The following is a 13,297-nucleotide window of genomic DNA, read 5'->3' as shown; positions in this document are numbered from 1 at the left end:
TCAAGTGGTTCACCACAACCCTCAGGGCCCCTGGGTTGGGGCCTGGAGTAGAGGGCGGGCCCAGGTCCCTCCCTCTCCACTCCCCTCCTCCAAGGACACTAGTGGAGTAATTAAGAACTGGTTCAGAAGCAAGCAATAGCACCCTGAACCTACCCCAGAGAAGAGAAAGCGCGAGACCCAGCAGAACAGTACCGGCAATTTGCCACAATGTGTAATTGGGATGGTACTATTTATGTGACTGATAACATTTGCAACTGTAGAGACAGGTTAATTATAACCATAAACCCACAGGTTGCATACTAATATAAAATGGGTGAGACATCTCAGGTGTATTGGAAAGTATGAGGCCAAAGATCTAATGCCTTGAATAACACGAATAGGTCACCAGTAGTCGCATCCTGATTGTGATTTATATTTACCTTTCCATTTTAAAAATAAAACAATTCTAGGAGTGGTTATGCAATGAATCCTTCTTCCATGACAAATAGTTCCTAGTAGAAAAATGAGCAAATACGTGTAGAAAAAAGTTTGTAAATAACTTTTCCCTCTTACTTTGGATCTATTTTATTGGGTTCTGTTTCCTGACAGTTGCTACTTTTTTGTCCTTCCCCTTAAAGGACAATTGGGGATCTGATCCAAAGTTTAGGGCTCTAACCTGGGACTTAGAAGACATGAGTTAAATTCCCTGCTCTGCCACAGATTTCCTTTGTCACCTAAAGCAAGTCACTTACTTTTCCCTGTGCCTCAGTTCCCCCACTTTAGAGTGGGAGTAAAAATACTTGCCACCTCACAGAGGACAAACACATCAAAAATTGTGATGTGCTTAGGCACCACAGTAGTGGGGATCATAGAAATGTGATAGCTAGATTTCATTGCTAACACTATGGAAGTCCCAGCTGTGCCCTGTTGAGATATGGTGCATGAGTATGATGTCATTAAAAGACTCAAGCAGCCAATCAGAATGTGGCTTTTGACAGACTTTAGTAAGGCATTTGATACGGTCTCGCATGATATTCTTATCAATAAACTAGGCAAATACAACTTAGATGGGGCTACTATAAGGTGGGTGCATAACTGGCTGGATAACCGTACTCAGAGAGTAGTTATTAATGGCTCCCAATCCTGCTGGAAAGGTATAACAAGTGGGGTTCCGCAGGGGTCTGTTTTGGGACCGGCTCTGTTCAATATCTTCATCAACGACTTAGATGTTGGCATAGAAAGTACGCTTATTAAGTTTGCGGACGATACCAAACTGGGAGGGATTGCAACTGCTTTGGAGGACAGGGTCAAAATTCAAAATGATCTGGACAAATTGGAGAAATGGTCTGAGGTAAACCGGATGAAGTTCAATAAAGACAAATGCAAAGTGCTCCACTTAGGAAGGAATAATCAGTTTCACACATACAGACTGGGAAGAGACTGTCTAGGAAGGAGTATGGCAGAAAGAGATCTAGGGGTCATAGTGGACCACAAGCTAAATATGAGTCAACAGTGTGATACTGTTGCAAAAAAAGCAAACGTGATTCTGGGATGCATTAACAGGTGTGTTGTAAACAAGACACGAGAAGTCATTCTTCCGCTCTACTCTGCGCTGGTTAGGCCTCAACTGGAGTATTGTGTCCAGTTCTGGGCACCGCATTTCAAGAAAGATGTGGAGAAATTGGAGAGGGTCCAGAGAAGAGCAACAAGAATGATTAAAGGTCTTGAGAACATGACCTATGAAGGAAGGCTGAAAGAATTGGGTTTATTTAGTTTGGAAAAGAGAAGACTGAGAGGGGACATGATAGCAGTTTTCAGGTATCTAAAAGGGTGTCATCAGGAGGAGGGAGAAAACTTGTTCACCTTAGCCTCTAATGATAGAACAAGAAGCAATGGGCTTAAACTGCAGCAAGGGAGGTTTAGGTTGGACATTAGGAAAAAGTTCCTAACTGTCAGGGTGGTTAAACACTGGAATAAATTGCCTAGGGAGGTTGTGGAATCTCCATCTCTGGAGATATTTAGATAAATGTCTATCCGAGATCGATGACCCCTCGAGGTCCATTCCAGTCCTAGAGTCTATGAATCTATGATCCAGAGTCGCCAGACGATAATTTTCAATATTACACTTGTCAATTTAGTAACCACTTGTTGTTGTTGTTGCTCTTTATATTACCACCGAATCTAAAATACCCAGCTGATTTTAGGACCCCAATGTACTAGATTTTGTTCCTACACATAATTGGAGATAACCCCTGCTCCAGTGAGTTTACAGTCTAAAAAAATAAGACTGGCAAAGGCTAGGAGAAAGGACAATTGGGGATCTGAGGCAAACAAAGAACCAGTGATCTGCCCAAAGTTACACAGAAACCCTGCGGCAGAGCCAGGAATCCAGGCTACATCACCTGTATCCCAGTCCACTGTCTTCCCCACAAAACAGCGTGCGAAACTCCTGTTTACTTCATGGAGAGTTACACATGCATAGAAACTTGCCAGATGAGGCTCCAATTGAACAGTTCATTGTTCTTTATTTCAACTTTGCCGAAGACGATTTTGGTAAGCAGTGGTGCAGGATAACATCAGTCTCTCTGCTAGGAACCTGAACATTCTTTTGGAGTTTTGAAAATTGTCTAATTCTCCATATGTGATCAAACTGACACATCACTGCTTTCTGTGTCCTCCTGAGTCATGTGTCTCACGTGTGCTCTTCCTGGTGTTTTATTTTTAGAATGTAACTTGACATTTACAACACTGAATTAATTAAGCTTCTGTCTGTTCATTAATTTCATTCTTTTTCCTGTAATTCCTCCTCCCCGCTTTCATCAGATAGGTACAGTCATGACATTATGGAGCTATATGGAAGCTACGATTTGGGAATAACACATTTAATACTGGAACCTTTTCTCTTTGTCAACATCCTATAGTATATTTTAGCACATGCTCCCATATGGTGAGAACCCAGTTTACAGTTGCAAGTGCAAATACTGTTAACTCTGAAACCATGCTTCTGAGCTCAATATAAAGACAATGGTATTGCAATCCTTACTCAGGAAACACATAATGAAGTACAGACACAAACCAGAACCCCAGATGCAAAAATGATAAAAGGCTTGAGGGCAGGTTCAGAACCTGGACCCAGCTGTGAATTTGATAGTTGTCTCTTATCTCCATAAAAGGCCAAACCAAGAACTTGGATCTGAACCTCCCTTACACTGAAATAGGCATGTTTAAACTCTGCATGCAAACTTTGTGACTCTGACCCTTCTCCACAAGACTTTGAAGTCAATGTGAGTTTTGCTTGATATCTGAACACCGCTTTTGCTCACAGATAAATTATATTATATGACAGATATGTGAGCAAGCATATCTTTGTCTATGTCTGTGTTTTAACATTTGTGTTATTTTGTATGTGCGCAAAATGTAACTAAATTCACAGTAGCTTTTTGTTTTTACTGATAAATATGTAGCCTTTGAGTTTAAGACTGTCAAGATAAAACAGATAAGAAAAAGCCCTAGGCTAGATAGGAACAAATCTTTTGTAGGCCTTCCATCCAAAGGAGATACATTGCCAAGAGCACAGAATCTCATAGCACAAGAAACAATGGTGAAGGATGTCTAACTTTCATCTTACTCTTCCCACATGAAAGGTAAAGTTTGGGCAAATATTCAGGTGACTATGATTAGGCTGAGTTCCTTTCTAAAACCAAGACACTACAGTTCATCCAAATCTTCTCGAATGGTATCCATGGGAAGAACTACTTAATACATTCTTTTTATATCTTCTTTTTCAAGCTTACATTTTAACTTTTGATGCTACCAAAGCATCTGGGTTAAGCCCTCAGGAACAAGATGAGCACTGAACACTAAGGATACGTCTACACTACCCACCAGATCAGCGGGTAGTGATCGATCTATCGGGGATCGATTTATCGCGTCTAGTGTCACGACACCCCACTCCAGTGTAGACCTAGCCTAAGCCCTGATGAGAAGTAAGGAATAGGGCAGAGACTTCAGCTGCTCTTTCAAAAACAAACATGAACTGTACAAAAGGTTTGGAGTTAATGCCAGGTTAAATTTTTACTAAAAATTCTTGGCTCATCCATAAATATTTTTATTAACTTGTAATGATGATAATTGTTCCACCTGCTGCACACATGAGACTTAAAAATAACCCTTTTCCTGAAGCTAGGACAGTTTGTTATTGGCTATAGGTGGGAGTGGAAGGTGGGATGGCGGAAGAAGGTTGATTTGATTTAGAATACTTGAATCCTCAATTTCTGAACATATGTAAGTTTTCTTTCTCTAATGCTTGTTTTAAGCATGTTAAGTTCCTTGCTTTACTGAAGGCTGTAAAGTGATTGTGAAGGAGAAGTGAGAGGATCCAAAATCAGAGCAAAATGTTCAGCCAGAGACTTAGGAAATGGCTTAGACACAACAGCCTCACTGCCGAGTTTTGCTGCTGTGGTTAGAGGTTTTCGGGAGTTGTGCTGATCTAGGTAGGAATATACCCCTATACATGATTAGATTAAACAAGGCTGTGTTTTGAAAAGCTGCAGTGGCTCTTGAAACATCATAAATTAAAGCCACAGAGTCAAATATCAGTGTCCCAGCCATCTGAAGGGAAGTGGGAATGAAACCAGATTTTGCCTGATGTTTCAACATGATCATTATTATCAGTAAAAGTGTATGTTGGGCATGTGCATCCCATCCCATCCCCTTTCATGTTCTAGAAGCGAGCAAAGCATTTTTTAATGTTCTGGTAGTGCTGTAAATGAAGATAAACATTGTGCTCCTGATCCCTGTAGTCCTCATGTTGTAGTCAGAGAACCAATGAACCTGGCACAGGGAGATGTAATTTATACATTCCTGAAGCATCTAATCTCCTTGTGTCTCATTAGGGAATTCATGTGGTGTTCCTCAAAATTTGGGCTGGGGGAAACAGATTTAAGGCACAGGAATCCTGCTGACGGAGGCTGCTGAGAGAATGTGCTGAATCAGCACATCCTCTGGCCGTGCCTTCTTCCCAGGCAATGCTAAACATTTTTTGGGATGAGCTACTTTTCTACAGTCCTCCCTCTCCCTCTTCCCCACTCACCCCAGTGGAGGCAAGATGGCAGCTGTTCTCTTTCTCTTGAACCTTTCCTCAGTGGCCTTTCTGCCACCCATGTGCCCCATCAAGGTCGACACCAGCAGATCCTGATGTAGATCCTGGACTAAATGTCTATGTGAACTCCCATTGCAGCCTGTTTTGATAAGTGACTGGTAGGAGTTCTGTCTATGTGAGGTCTGTAAGACAAGGCCCTTGTGTTGTTTTCTGTCTTTGTCTGCTATTGCAGTGAGCTTTAATGAAATCATTAAGGTTCAGGTCAGTGATCCAGAGCTTTATTAACTATAAGATTTTAAAATCTGGGCTGAAGATTTAAATTAAAAAGTAATTTTTTGGTCATAATTGAAGAATACCAGTCAGAGAAAATGAAGATTCAAATGGAAGTAGAGGGGAAAGCACATTGGTAGATTCTCAGTATGAATTTTGTTGTCTTTTTACAATTCAAAACACCTTATAAAACAGAACTTTGTAAATCACTATTCCATAGGGTCATCATTTTTTTTGTAAAGCTCCCATTGACTTCAAAGTGATCTCTCCCTGTGAGTGATAGCAGGATGTGGCTCTTAATGAAGACCAATTGTTTTTCATAGTTAGAAAAACAATGTAAAAAAATTGTTTTCATTCTAAATGAGTTACTGCACGGAAGTGAAAAAAAGTGATTATCCAAAATGTATGGACTGGTGATTAGAGCAGAAACCTCTGAGCCAGGGCATCACTGGACTCTAATCCCATGTGAGCTACTGACTCATTGTATAACCTTGGGCAAGTTTCTTGACCTTCTTGTATCTCAATCATCCCAGCTGGAATATTAGTTGAAAGGTATGACCTCGCTGAAAACAGATGCTTCATCTGAGCTGAGCTTCCTAAGTAAACAAATTACATTGTTTATAATATTTTTTAGTATGCTGTGTCATCGCATATGTCCAATGATCAAACTTCGTTTAGGGGCTATACTTTAGTATGCTGTTTAATCCAGGGACTAAACTTGAATGTATACCCATAACAGACTTTACTCCCAAACACAATTTTGGATGTTTGATTGCATTTTACATTACAGTTTACATGCTATATGTTGGGCCCGATTCTCATTTACTTTGTTCTTGGGACAGGCAAGGCTGGCCTTATGATGAGGCGAACTGAGGTGGCCACCTCAGATGCCAGACTCGGGTTGGGGGGGGCGGTGACAAAGTGGAGAAGCCATGGCTTATGTACTCAAAAACCCAGAATGCTGCATATTGTTTTGGTTGCAAACTCTTCCAGGGTAATGTTCCAGCCACATTGGGTTCTACAGGAACAAAGGATTGGACAAATCTGGCTAGAAATCTGGCATGCCATAAGGAGGCAGCAAATCACCAGAGAGCATTCCGTAAGTGGAAAGAGCTTGAGATGAGACTAAGGTTAAAGGCCACCATAGATGATCAGCATCAAGAGAAGATTGCATCAGAGTCTCTTTACTGACAAAATGTGTTGAAAAGGCTCATTGCCTTTGTGAGAATGCTTGCTACCCAAACCTAGCATTGCATAGCACTTCAGATCAGCTGTATGTGCCAAACAATGGAAACTTCCTTAAAATTGTGGAACTGATGGCTGAGTTTGATGCTGTACTCCAGGAGCATCTAAGAAGAGTCACCACCCAAGAAATCACACATATACCTGGAAAAATACACTCAAAATGAGATCAGACAGACTCGCAACAAAAGTCAAACAGAATCTGAAGTCAGCAGATATTATCTCTGTTCTGCTGGACTGCCCAACCTGACATAGCCATACGAGCAAATGACTTTGTAAGAACAACAGAACCTAGTGAAAATGTCCCTGCAATGGTGACTGTCAGAGAACATTTTCTAGAATTTATTGACATTGATGATACTATAGGAGCTGATATGACAGTGTTGACACATGATGACATGTGCAATATTGATGCGAGTGATTTAGGTGATGAACTGAAAGCCCTTTCAAGATACATTTCTGTAGGATCTACTCCAAAGGCTGTTCTGGAATATATGTCCACAAATAAAATGACCACACTCTTTCCAAATGCTTCTGTTGCTCTGTGCATACTTCTAACACTTCCTGTAACGCTTGCCAGTGGAGAACGCATCTTCTCCAAGCTGAAGTTAATAAAAACACATCTATGCTCCACAATGACACAGGAGAGGCTGGTCAGCCTTGCAACCATCTCAGTGGAGCATGAACTGGCCCAGACTGCAGACCTTCAGGAAGAAGTTCAAATTTTTGCAACCAAGAAGGCACGGAAAGCACCACTTTGATTATTCAAACAGACTAAAATGCCAGTGTTTACTGTGCAGACAAGAAAAGTTACATTTGCTGTTCAGGCATTTGAAAGTTAAGTGTTACTTAAAATTTTTGAACAAGGCATTTTAAGTTGTTAGTTCTCCTTTATTGGGGTAGGTAGCAGAGCAGAATTGAGAACTTCCAAAGTTTTGGCCCAAGCGAAGGGGCATGGAGGCATCATTTGAGCTCCCCGCCTCTGGTGCAAAAATGGCCAGCCCTGGGGACAGGGATGGAAAATAAAGGTGGTTTGAAGCTACCTTTTCACTCCCCATGTACAGAGGCCCACTAGGATCTACTTGACTCTCAGCATAAATTAGAGCAGACTCAGTGCCCTCAAACTTCAGTTCTGCTTTCACAGTCACTGGGAAGAAGAGAACAGCCAAAATGTTCTGGTCACAGCTCCCAACACATCCCATATGTGCCCCCAAACCATCCTTTATTCCAAGTGCTGTGAGCAAGGCTACCTAAAGCCCTTTATGTGAGCTCCACGCTGGCCAGAGAGAACCTCTGCACCCCTTTGTTCTGCCAGACCACAGTAAAGGACTTGTGGTCTAACTGAGAATCAGGCCTGTTGTGCACTGGTTTTCAGAGAGGATTTAGGCTTTGGTGGGTTTGTGACAGTCCCTTAGGAGTATTTTCACTTTTCTGCAAGATTCTGTGTGTCCAGCCAAGACTATAGGCCCCAACCCTGTGAGGTGTTAAGAATTCTCCCTGATGCCGAGTTCTATCCTCTCCCATTGGCATTAATAGGTTTTGAGGGCACTGAGCACGTTGACAAAGGGGATTCAGCATTTCTGAGGAGAAAGTCCTTATACTGTTTTAATGTTGCTTTTAATAGTTTGGAAAATAAGCAATCCTTCCCTAATTTTAAAACAGATGCATTAATGAGGCTGTGAGTCTATTTACATTCTCTTTTGCTGTTTTGGAAGAGAACAGTTTAACGTATGAGAAGACGAGCATGCACCAGGGGGAACCGTGCATCATCCACTCTCTGTTTCTTTTACCCTTTTGTGCATTCCTGCAGCATAACATAACTAAAAACCGTCCTTCTGGGAAAATGAGATTGTGTCGTTTTCACTCAGTGGGAACTGTCAACGCCAGTAAGATGCTTCATTAAGTAAAAAACGTAAGATGATCTTCTAACTCAGTCAGAGTCAGTCATTGTCAGACAGCCGTTGGGAGCCTTTTTAGTGTTGTTATTCTTTCCTGACTTGAAGTTCATAGTAGTGCAAAATAGTGTCATGCTGCTGTTGGCACCATTTATAAAAACACTTGTTAGAAGAATGTTTTCCCAAGATTTCTGTTCTTACCTGTAGTTTTCAGTGTGGTTTTGCCTGCTTATAGGATGCATGTGCAACTTTAATTCAGGCATTCCCTAACTTTTGAGTGCTTGACTTTGCTACCCTACTATTCGTTCAGTGTAGGGGTGGGTGTGGATGTGGGTGCTAGTGTTGGATATGTGGATGGATGGATAGAAAGGAAGGTACGTGTGACAAGAGGGAACAATAATGCCTGTTTCCCACTTGTATGATGGTGATAATAATTCTACCTTTTTCTCACTCTTTTTTTGTCTTGCCTATTTAAATTGTAATTTCAAATTTACTATCTCAGAAATCAGGAAGCTACTGAAATTATTTTTGGACAGAATTGATTTCTCACTTTTTTTAACGTGCCAAAACATTGATTCTTCATTCTCTAAATTTGCTTTAGTTGACAAAATTGTAGCAGTATGAACAAGCTCCAAAATAATCTGAGCCTTTTACTTTGAGATAGGAAACCCAGTAAGATCTAAACTAAAGGTGATTAATAGTTTCCCAAGCAGCAACAATGTCATTTATGAATTATAATACTGAGTTATTGCAATATTTTTAATGAAAAAGTAACAGGAGGCTATATTGCTCCTAAAACCGTAGGCCAAATTCTGTTGTCAGTTACCTTGATGTATCTGGATTAGCATCAGATTCTGCTCTCAGTTACAGAGGTATACATCTTGAATAGTTCCAGTGGACAGTGTGAACATTGATTCACTACAGCACTTGCAACTGTGAAAAGTTTAGTAGTCCACTGAGTAACTTAGGTCACCATTAATTTTGTTAGGTAGTAATTGGAATACATGAGCAGATGGCATATATTTATAGGGCCAGCTTTGTGGTGATCCAGCTATGTTACTCTGGAACATACTGGGGAATATATAAAAATGTATAAATACATTTTTTATTTAACCTCACTGATGCTTAATATTAACTTCAGTTGGTCTTCCCTTTTTATTGTTAAGTTTTGTGCTTGCTGATTCACACTCAATCACTATCCATATCCATATATTTAGTGTATAGTGTGTGCCATGTAATGTTATGTATCCCTACTTTCTATGGAATCATAGTGTATTTATAGGCACTTAATGGCAAATATTTAGCTCAATGCCCAAAGACTTAGAAATGTAGCTCCTCTTGTTGTTAATGGGATTTGAATGCCTTATTTCACAAACACGTTATCCTGAAAATAATTAATGCAACCATAGTGTCCTCTAATGACCTTTGATATTTAGACTTCACGCTGTCAATTGTTTTTGAGCCGTTAAAGATGACATCCATTATGCTGTTAGATCTCATCAGCATAGTATTCTCATGGCTGTTGCGCTATTTTTAATTATTTTTATGTTAATACTCCTATTATTTTTATTGGAAATATATATAATCAATGCATCAAGTTCATTTAGCTTTAGCCACAGTAATAGCCAGTTGTTCTCATTAGAAACTGACCAACGCTCCTGCAACATGTCAGCCGAGTTGTGGGAATTAATGGTGTAAATTTGTTACAGGGCAGTGATTTAACAAGTCAGCACAAAGCAGTTCTAGTTACAGTGGCTAAGAGGCTTATGTGAGTCTGACTTTATTAATATGTCAGTTGGATTGCACGTAGAGTTCTTTTCAGACATTGAATACACCCTGGTGCCTGCCGTTCATTTCATTAATGTGATACAAGTACTGTGAACTGATAACATCATATGGTGAGACAGCGAAAAGAAGCGTGGTCTTCAGGTTTCTTGAAGAAGCTCATTGTTTGAGTAAAGGCTTGCAGGGCTTTTGGCAAAGTCAGAAGCAGAACATCCTAGAGCTTTCATTGTTAAATTAGTTGTTGATATGCTAAGCTATCAGTCTATAACATCATAGAATTTGTAATATAGGTTACCAATGGCACATTGATTATACAATCGCTCTAAGAGACCCATCTCTTCAAGATAATAACATTGCCAGTAAGTTTTATTCAGCATCAATAGTTGCCTTAAACAACAACAACAAAAAATTCAACTCTTTTAAACTGGTGTTTGCATGGAGTGTTTAAATAGTAACGTAGGGCCAGAATTGACCACCGTAAAACATGAGTACTGCCTTCCTGCAGAGTGAGGGTAGCAGAATATGGCTCATACATATTAAATATTCCCAAAGGAAAATATTCATATGTACAGAGAAAAAAATGCCTACATGTCATAGATATCACAAGTCTATAATTAGACATTCATTACATATACCGGTAAATATTTGATTTAATATATTATTACAGTAATGTATGAATGAGTGCAAGCATACTGTTGTATAGAATTGTTATTTACATTGTATTACCACATAATAATATCACATTACTATAGCAGACAGTAATGGGGATCAATTTTCATTGCAATGTACAGGTTTTAACTGTATGAGACTAATTAAATTTAAAGAGAGTTGTATAGCTAAATTCTGCTGAACATTTATGCCACAGTATGTCGGAATACATTATATGTTTTCTTGAAATAGAAAATGTATTTGAATAAATAGAGCAAGCACATTATTTACAGAGACTTAGAGAAGTAGATGATGTTGCTAAATTTAGCAGCTGAGCAGATCTGGTATTTGAGCATACTCAGAGATATTCATCTTGAGCACCCTCCTGACAAGTCAGTAACAGAATATCAATGTATTTGTAGAGATCACAGTTTGTCCTCCTTGTTACACCTTTTGTCCCCAATCCTGCAAATGCTAAGGACCAGATCTTTAGTTGATGTAAATCAGCATTGCTCCATTTATGTCTCAGCTGGTATAAATGAGCAGAACTCTGTTGACTTCAAGCTGAGAATCTGTCCAATGGGAAGCTTAAAAGTTGTCATCTTCATGTTGTCATTTCAGATTGATGCATCTAACTCTGAATATACACTTCACTTGCTAAAATCCTATCCACTGCAAAATAATATAATTACATTTCCTACTTGCATTCCTACAGGGCACCTGCTTGGGCTTTCCCATGATGACTCCAAATTCTGTGAGGAGAACTTTGGCTCCATGGAAGATAAGCGCTTAATGTCCTCCATCCTGACTAGCATTGATGCTTCCAAACCCTGGTCAAAATGCACTTCAGCAACCATAACTGAATTTTTGGATGATGGTCATGGTACGTATTATTATACCTGGTGTCAGATACAGATTTCAGCTTTGCACACTCCTGTTATATATCACAGCAGTGTTTACAGAAAGCTCATTCTTATGTTATCAGGAAAATTGTGAACCAGATTCTGCTAACCTTACTCCTATTGAGCACTACCAAGCAGCTACTTGCAAGCAGTAGGTAGTACACAGCATGCCTAGGAACTTGTTTGTATGAACAGTTAGCACGTGGCAAGCTGGGGTGTAAATCGACTCCTGTTTCAAAATGGTGTAGCTCAAAGCTCATAGAAGAAATGGTGGTAGGGGACAACCTTGGTTCGAGTGATCATGAGTTGATTCAGTTCAAACTAGATGGAAGGATAAACAAAGGTAGATCTGGGATTAGAGTTTTGGACTTCTCAAGGGCTAATTTTAAAAAGTTAAGGAAATTAGTTAGGGAAGTGATTGGGACGGAGTGAACTGGATGGATTTAATGCGAGAGGCGGGAATTATCTTTAAGTCCAGCTGCAGAAACGTCGGAAGCCTGCAATGCCAAGAAAGGGAAAAAAAACATGCAGGAGTTTAGCCAAGCTGGATGAGAAGCACTCAGAGAGGGATAGGAAGAAACAGAAAGCTTACAGGGAGTGAAGAAAGGCGCGGATTACAAGGGAAGCTACCCTAGTGAGGTCAAACAGTAGGGATAAAAGTGAGGAAAGGCTAAAAGACATTTAGAACTGGAAACCCTTGCAAAGGGAAATTAAAACCAATAGTAAAAGGTTCTACAGCCACAAAATAAAGAAAAAAAGAAAGAAGAGTGGGGCGCTATACACTCGAGGAGGACAATGGAGGTTAAGGATAACTAGCATGGCCCAAATATCTAAATAAGTACTTTGGCCTCAGTCTTTAATAAGACGAGTGAGAGTGTAGGGATGATAAAACGGGAATGAGGAAAAGGACGGTGGATATGACCGCATCTGAGGTAGACCGAAACTGAATCAGCTTAATGGGACAAAAGACGAGGCCCAGACAATCTCCATCCAAGATATTAAGGAACTGGCGTCATGGAAATTGCGAGCCCGTTAGCCGATGAATTTTAATAATCAGCTCAAACCGGGGGTTGTAACCGTACGACTGAGAATTGCATAACATAAGTTCCTATTTTTAAAGAAAGGGAAAAAAAGTGATTCCAGTAACATGAGGCCGTTAATTGACTTCTGTAGTATGTAAGGTCTGGAAAAAATTTTAAAGAAGAATAGTTAAGGACATTGAGTCAATGGAATGGGACAAATTGCAACAGGATTACTAGGTAGATCATCCAAACCAACCTGATCTCCTTCTTTGAGAAGTGTACAGATTACTTAGACAAAGAAATGTGGTAGATAATTTACCTCGATTCAGTAAGCATCTTGACATGGTTCCACAGGGGAGCTGTTATTAAATTGAAGATGGGGATGAAATGAAAGTTGTAAGTGGATAAGGAACTGGTTAAAGGGGAGACTCAGCGGTCTACTGAAGGGTAAAC

At 40.0% G+C, this 13,297-nt stretch overlaps 1 protein-coding gene across 1 annotated transcript in view; it reads left to right on the top strand.

The window, feature by feature from the left end:
- ADAMTS5 (ADAM metallopeptidase with thrombospondin type 1 motif 5) overlaps window positions 1-13,297 on the top strand; it is a 56,590-nt gene that overhangs the window by 23,441 nt on the left and 19,852 nt on the right. Inside the window, exon 3 of the mRNA XM_032775981.1 lies at window positions 11,636-11,803. Coding sequence (XP_032631872.1) covers window positions 11,636-11,803 — 168 coding nt within the window. The remainder of the gene's footprint in view (window positions 1-11,635; window positions 11,804-13,297) is intronic.

The sequence above is a fragment of the Chelonoidis abingdonii genome, chromosome 1 (genome assembly GCF_003597395.2).
Source record: "Chelonoidis abingdonii isolate Lonesome George chromosome 1, CheloAbing_2.0, whole genome shotgun sequence".
In the NCBI taxonomy this organism is placed as follows: Eukaryota; Metazoa; Chordata; order Testudines; family Testudinidae; genus Chelonoidis; species Chelonoidis abingdonii.
The sequence above is the reverse complement of the archived record's forward strand: the minus strand, read 5'-3'. Positions and strand labels throughout refer to the sequence as shown.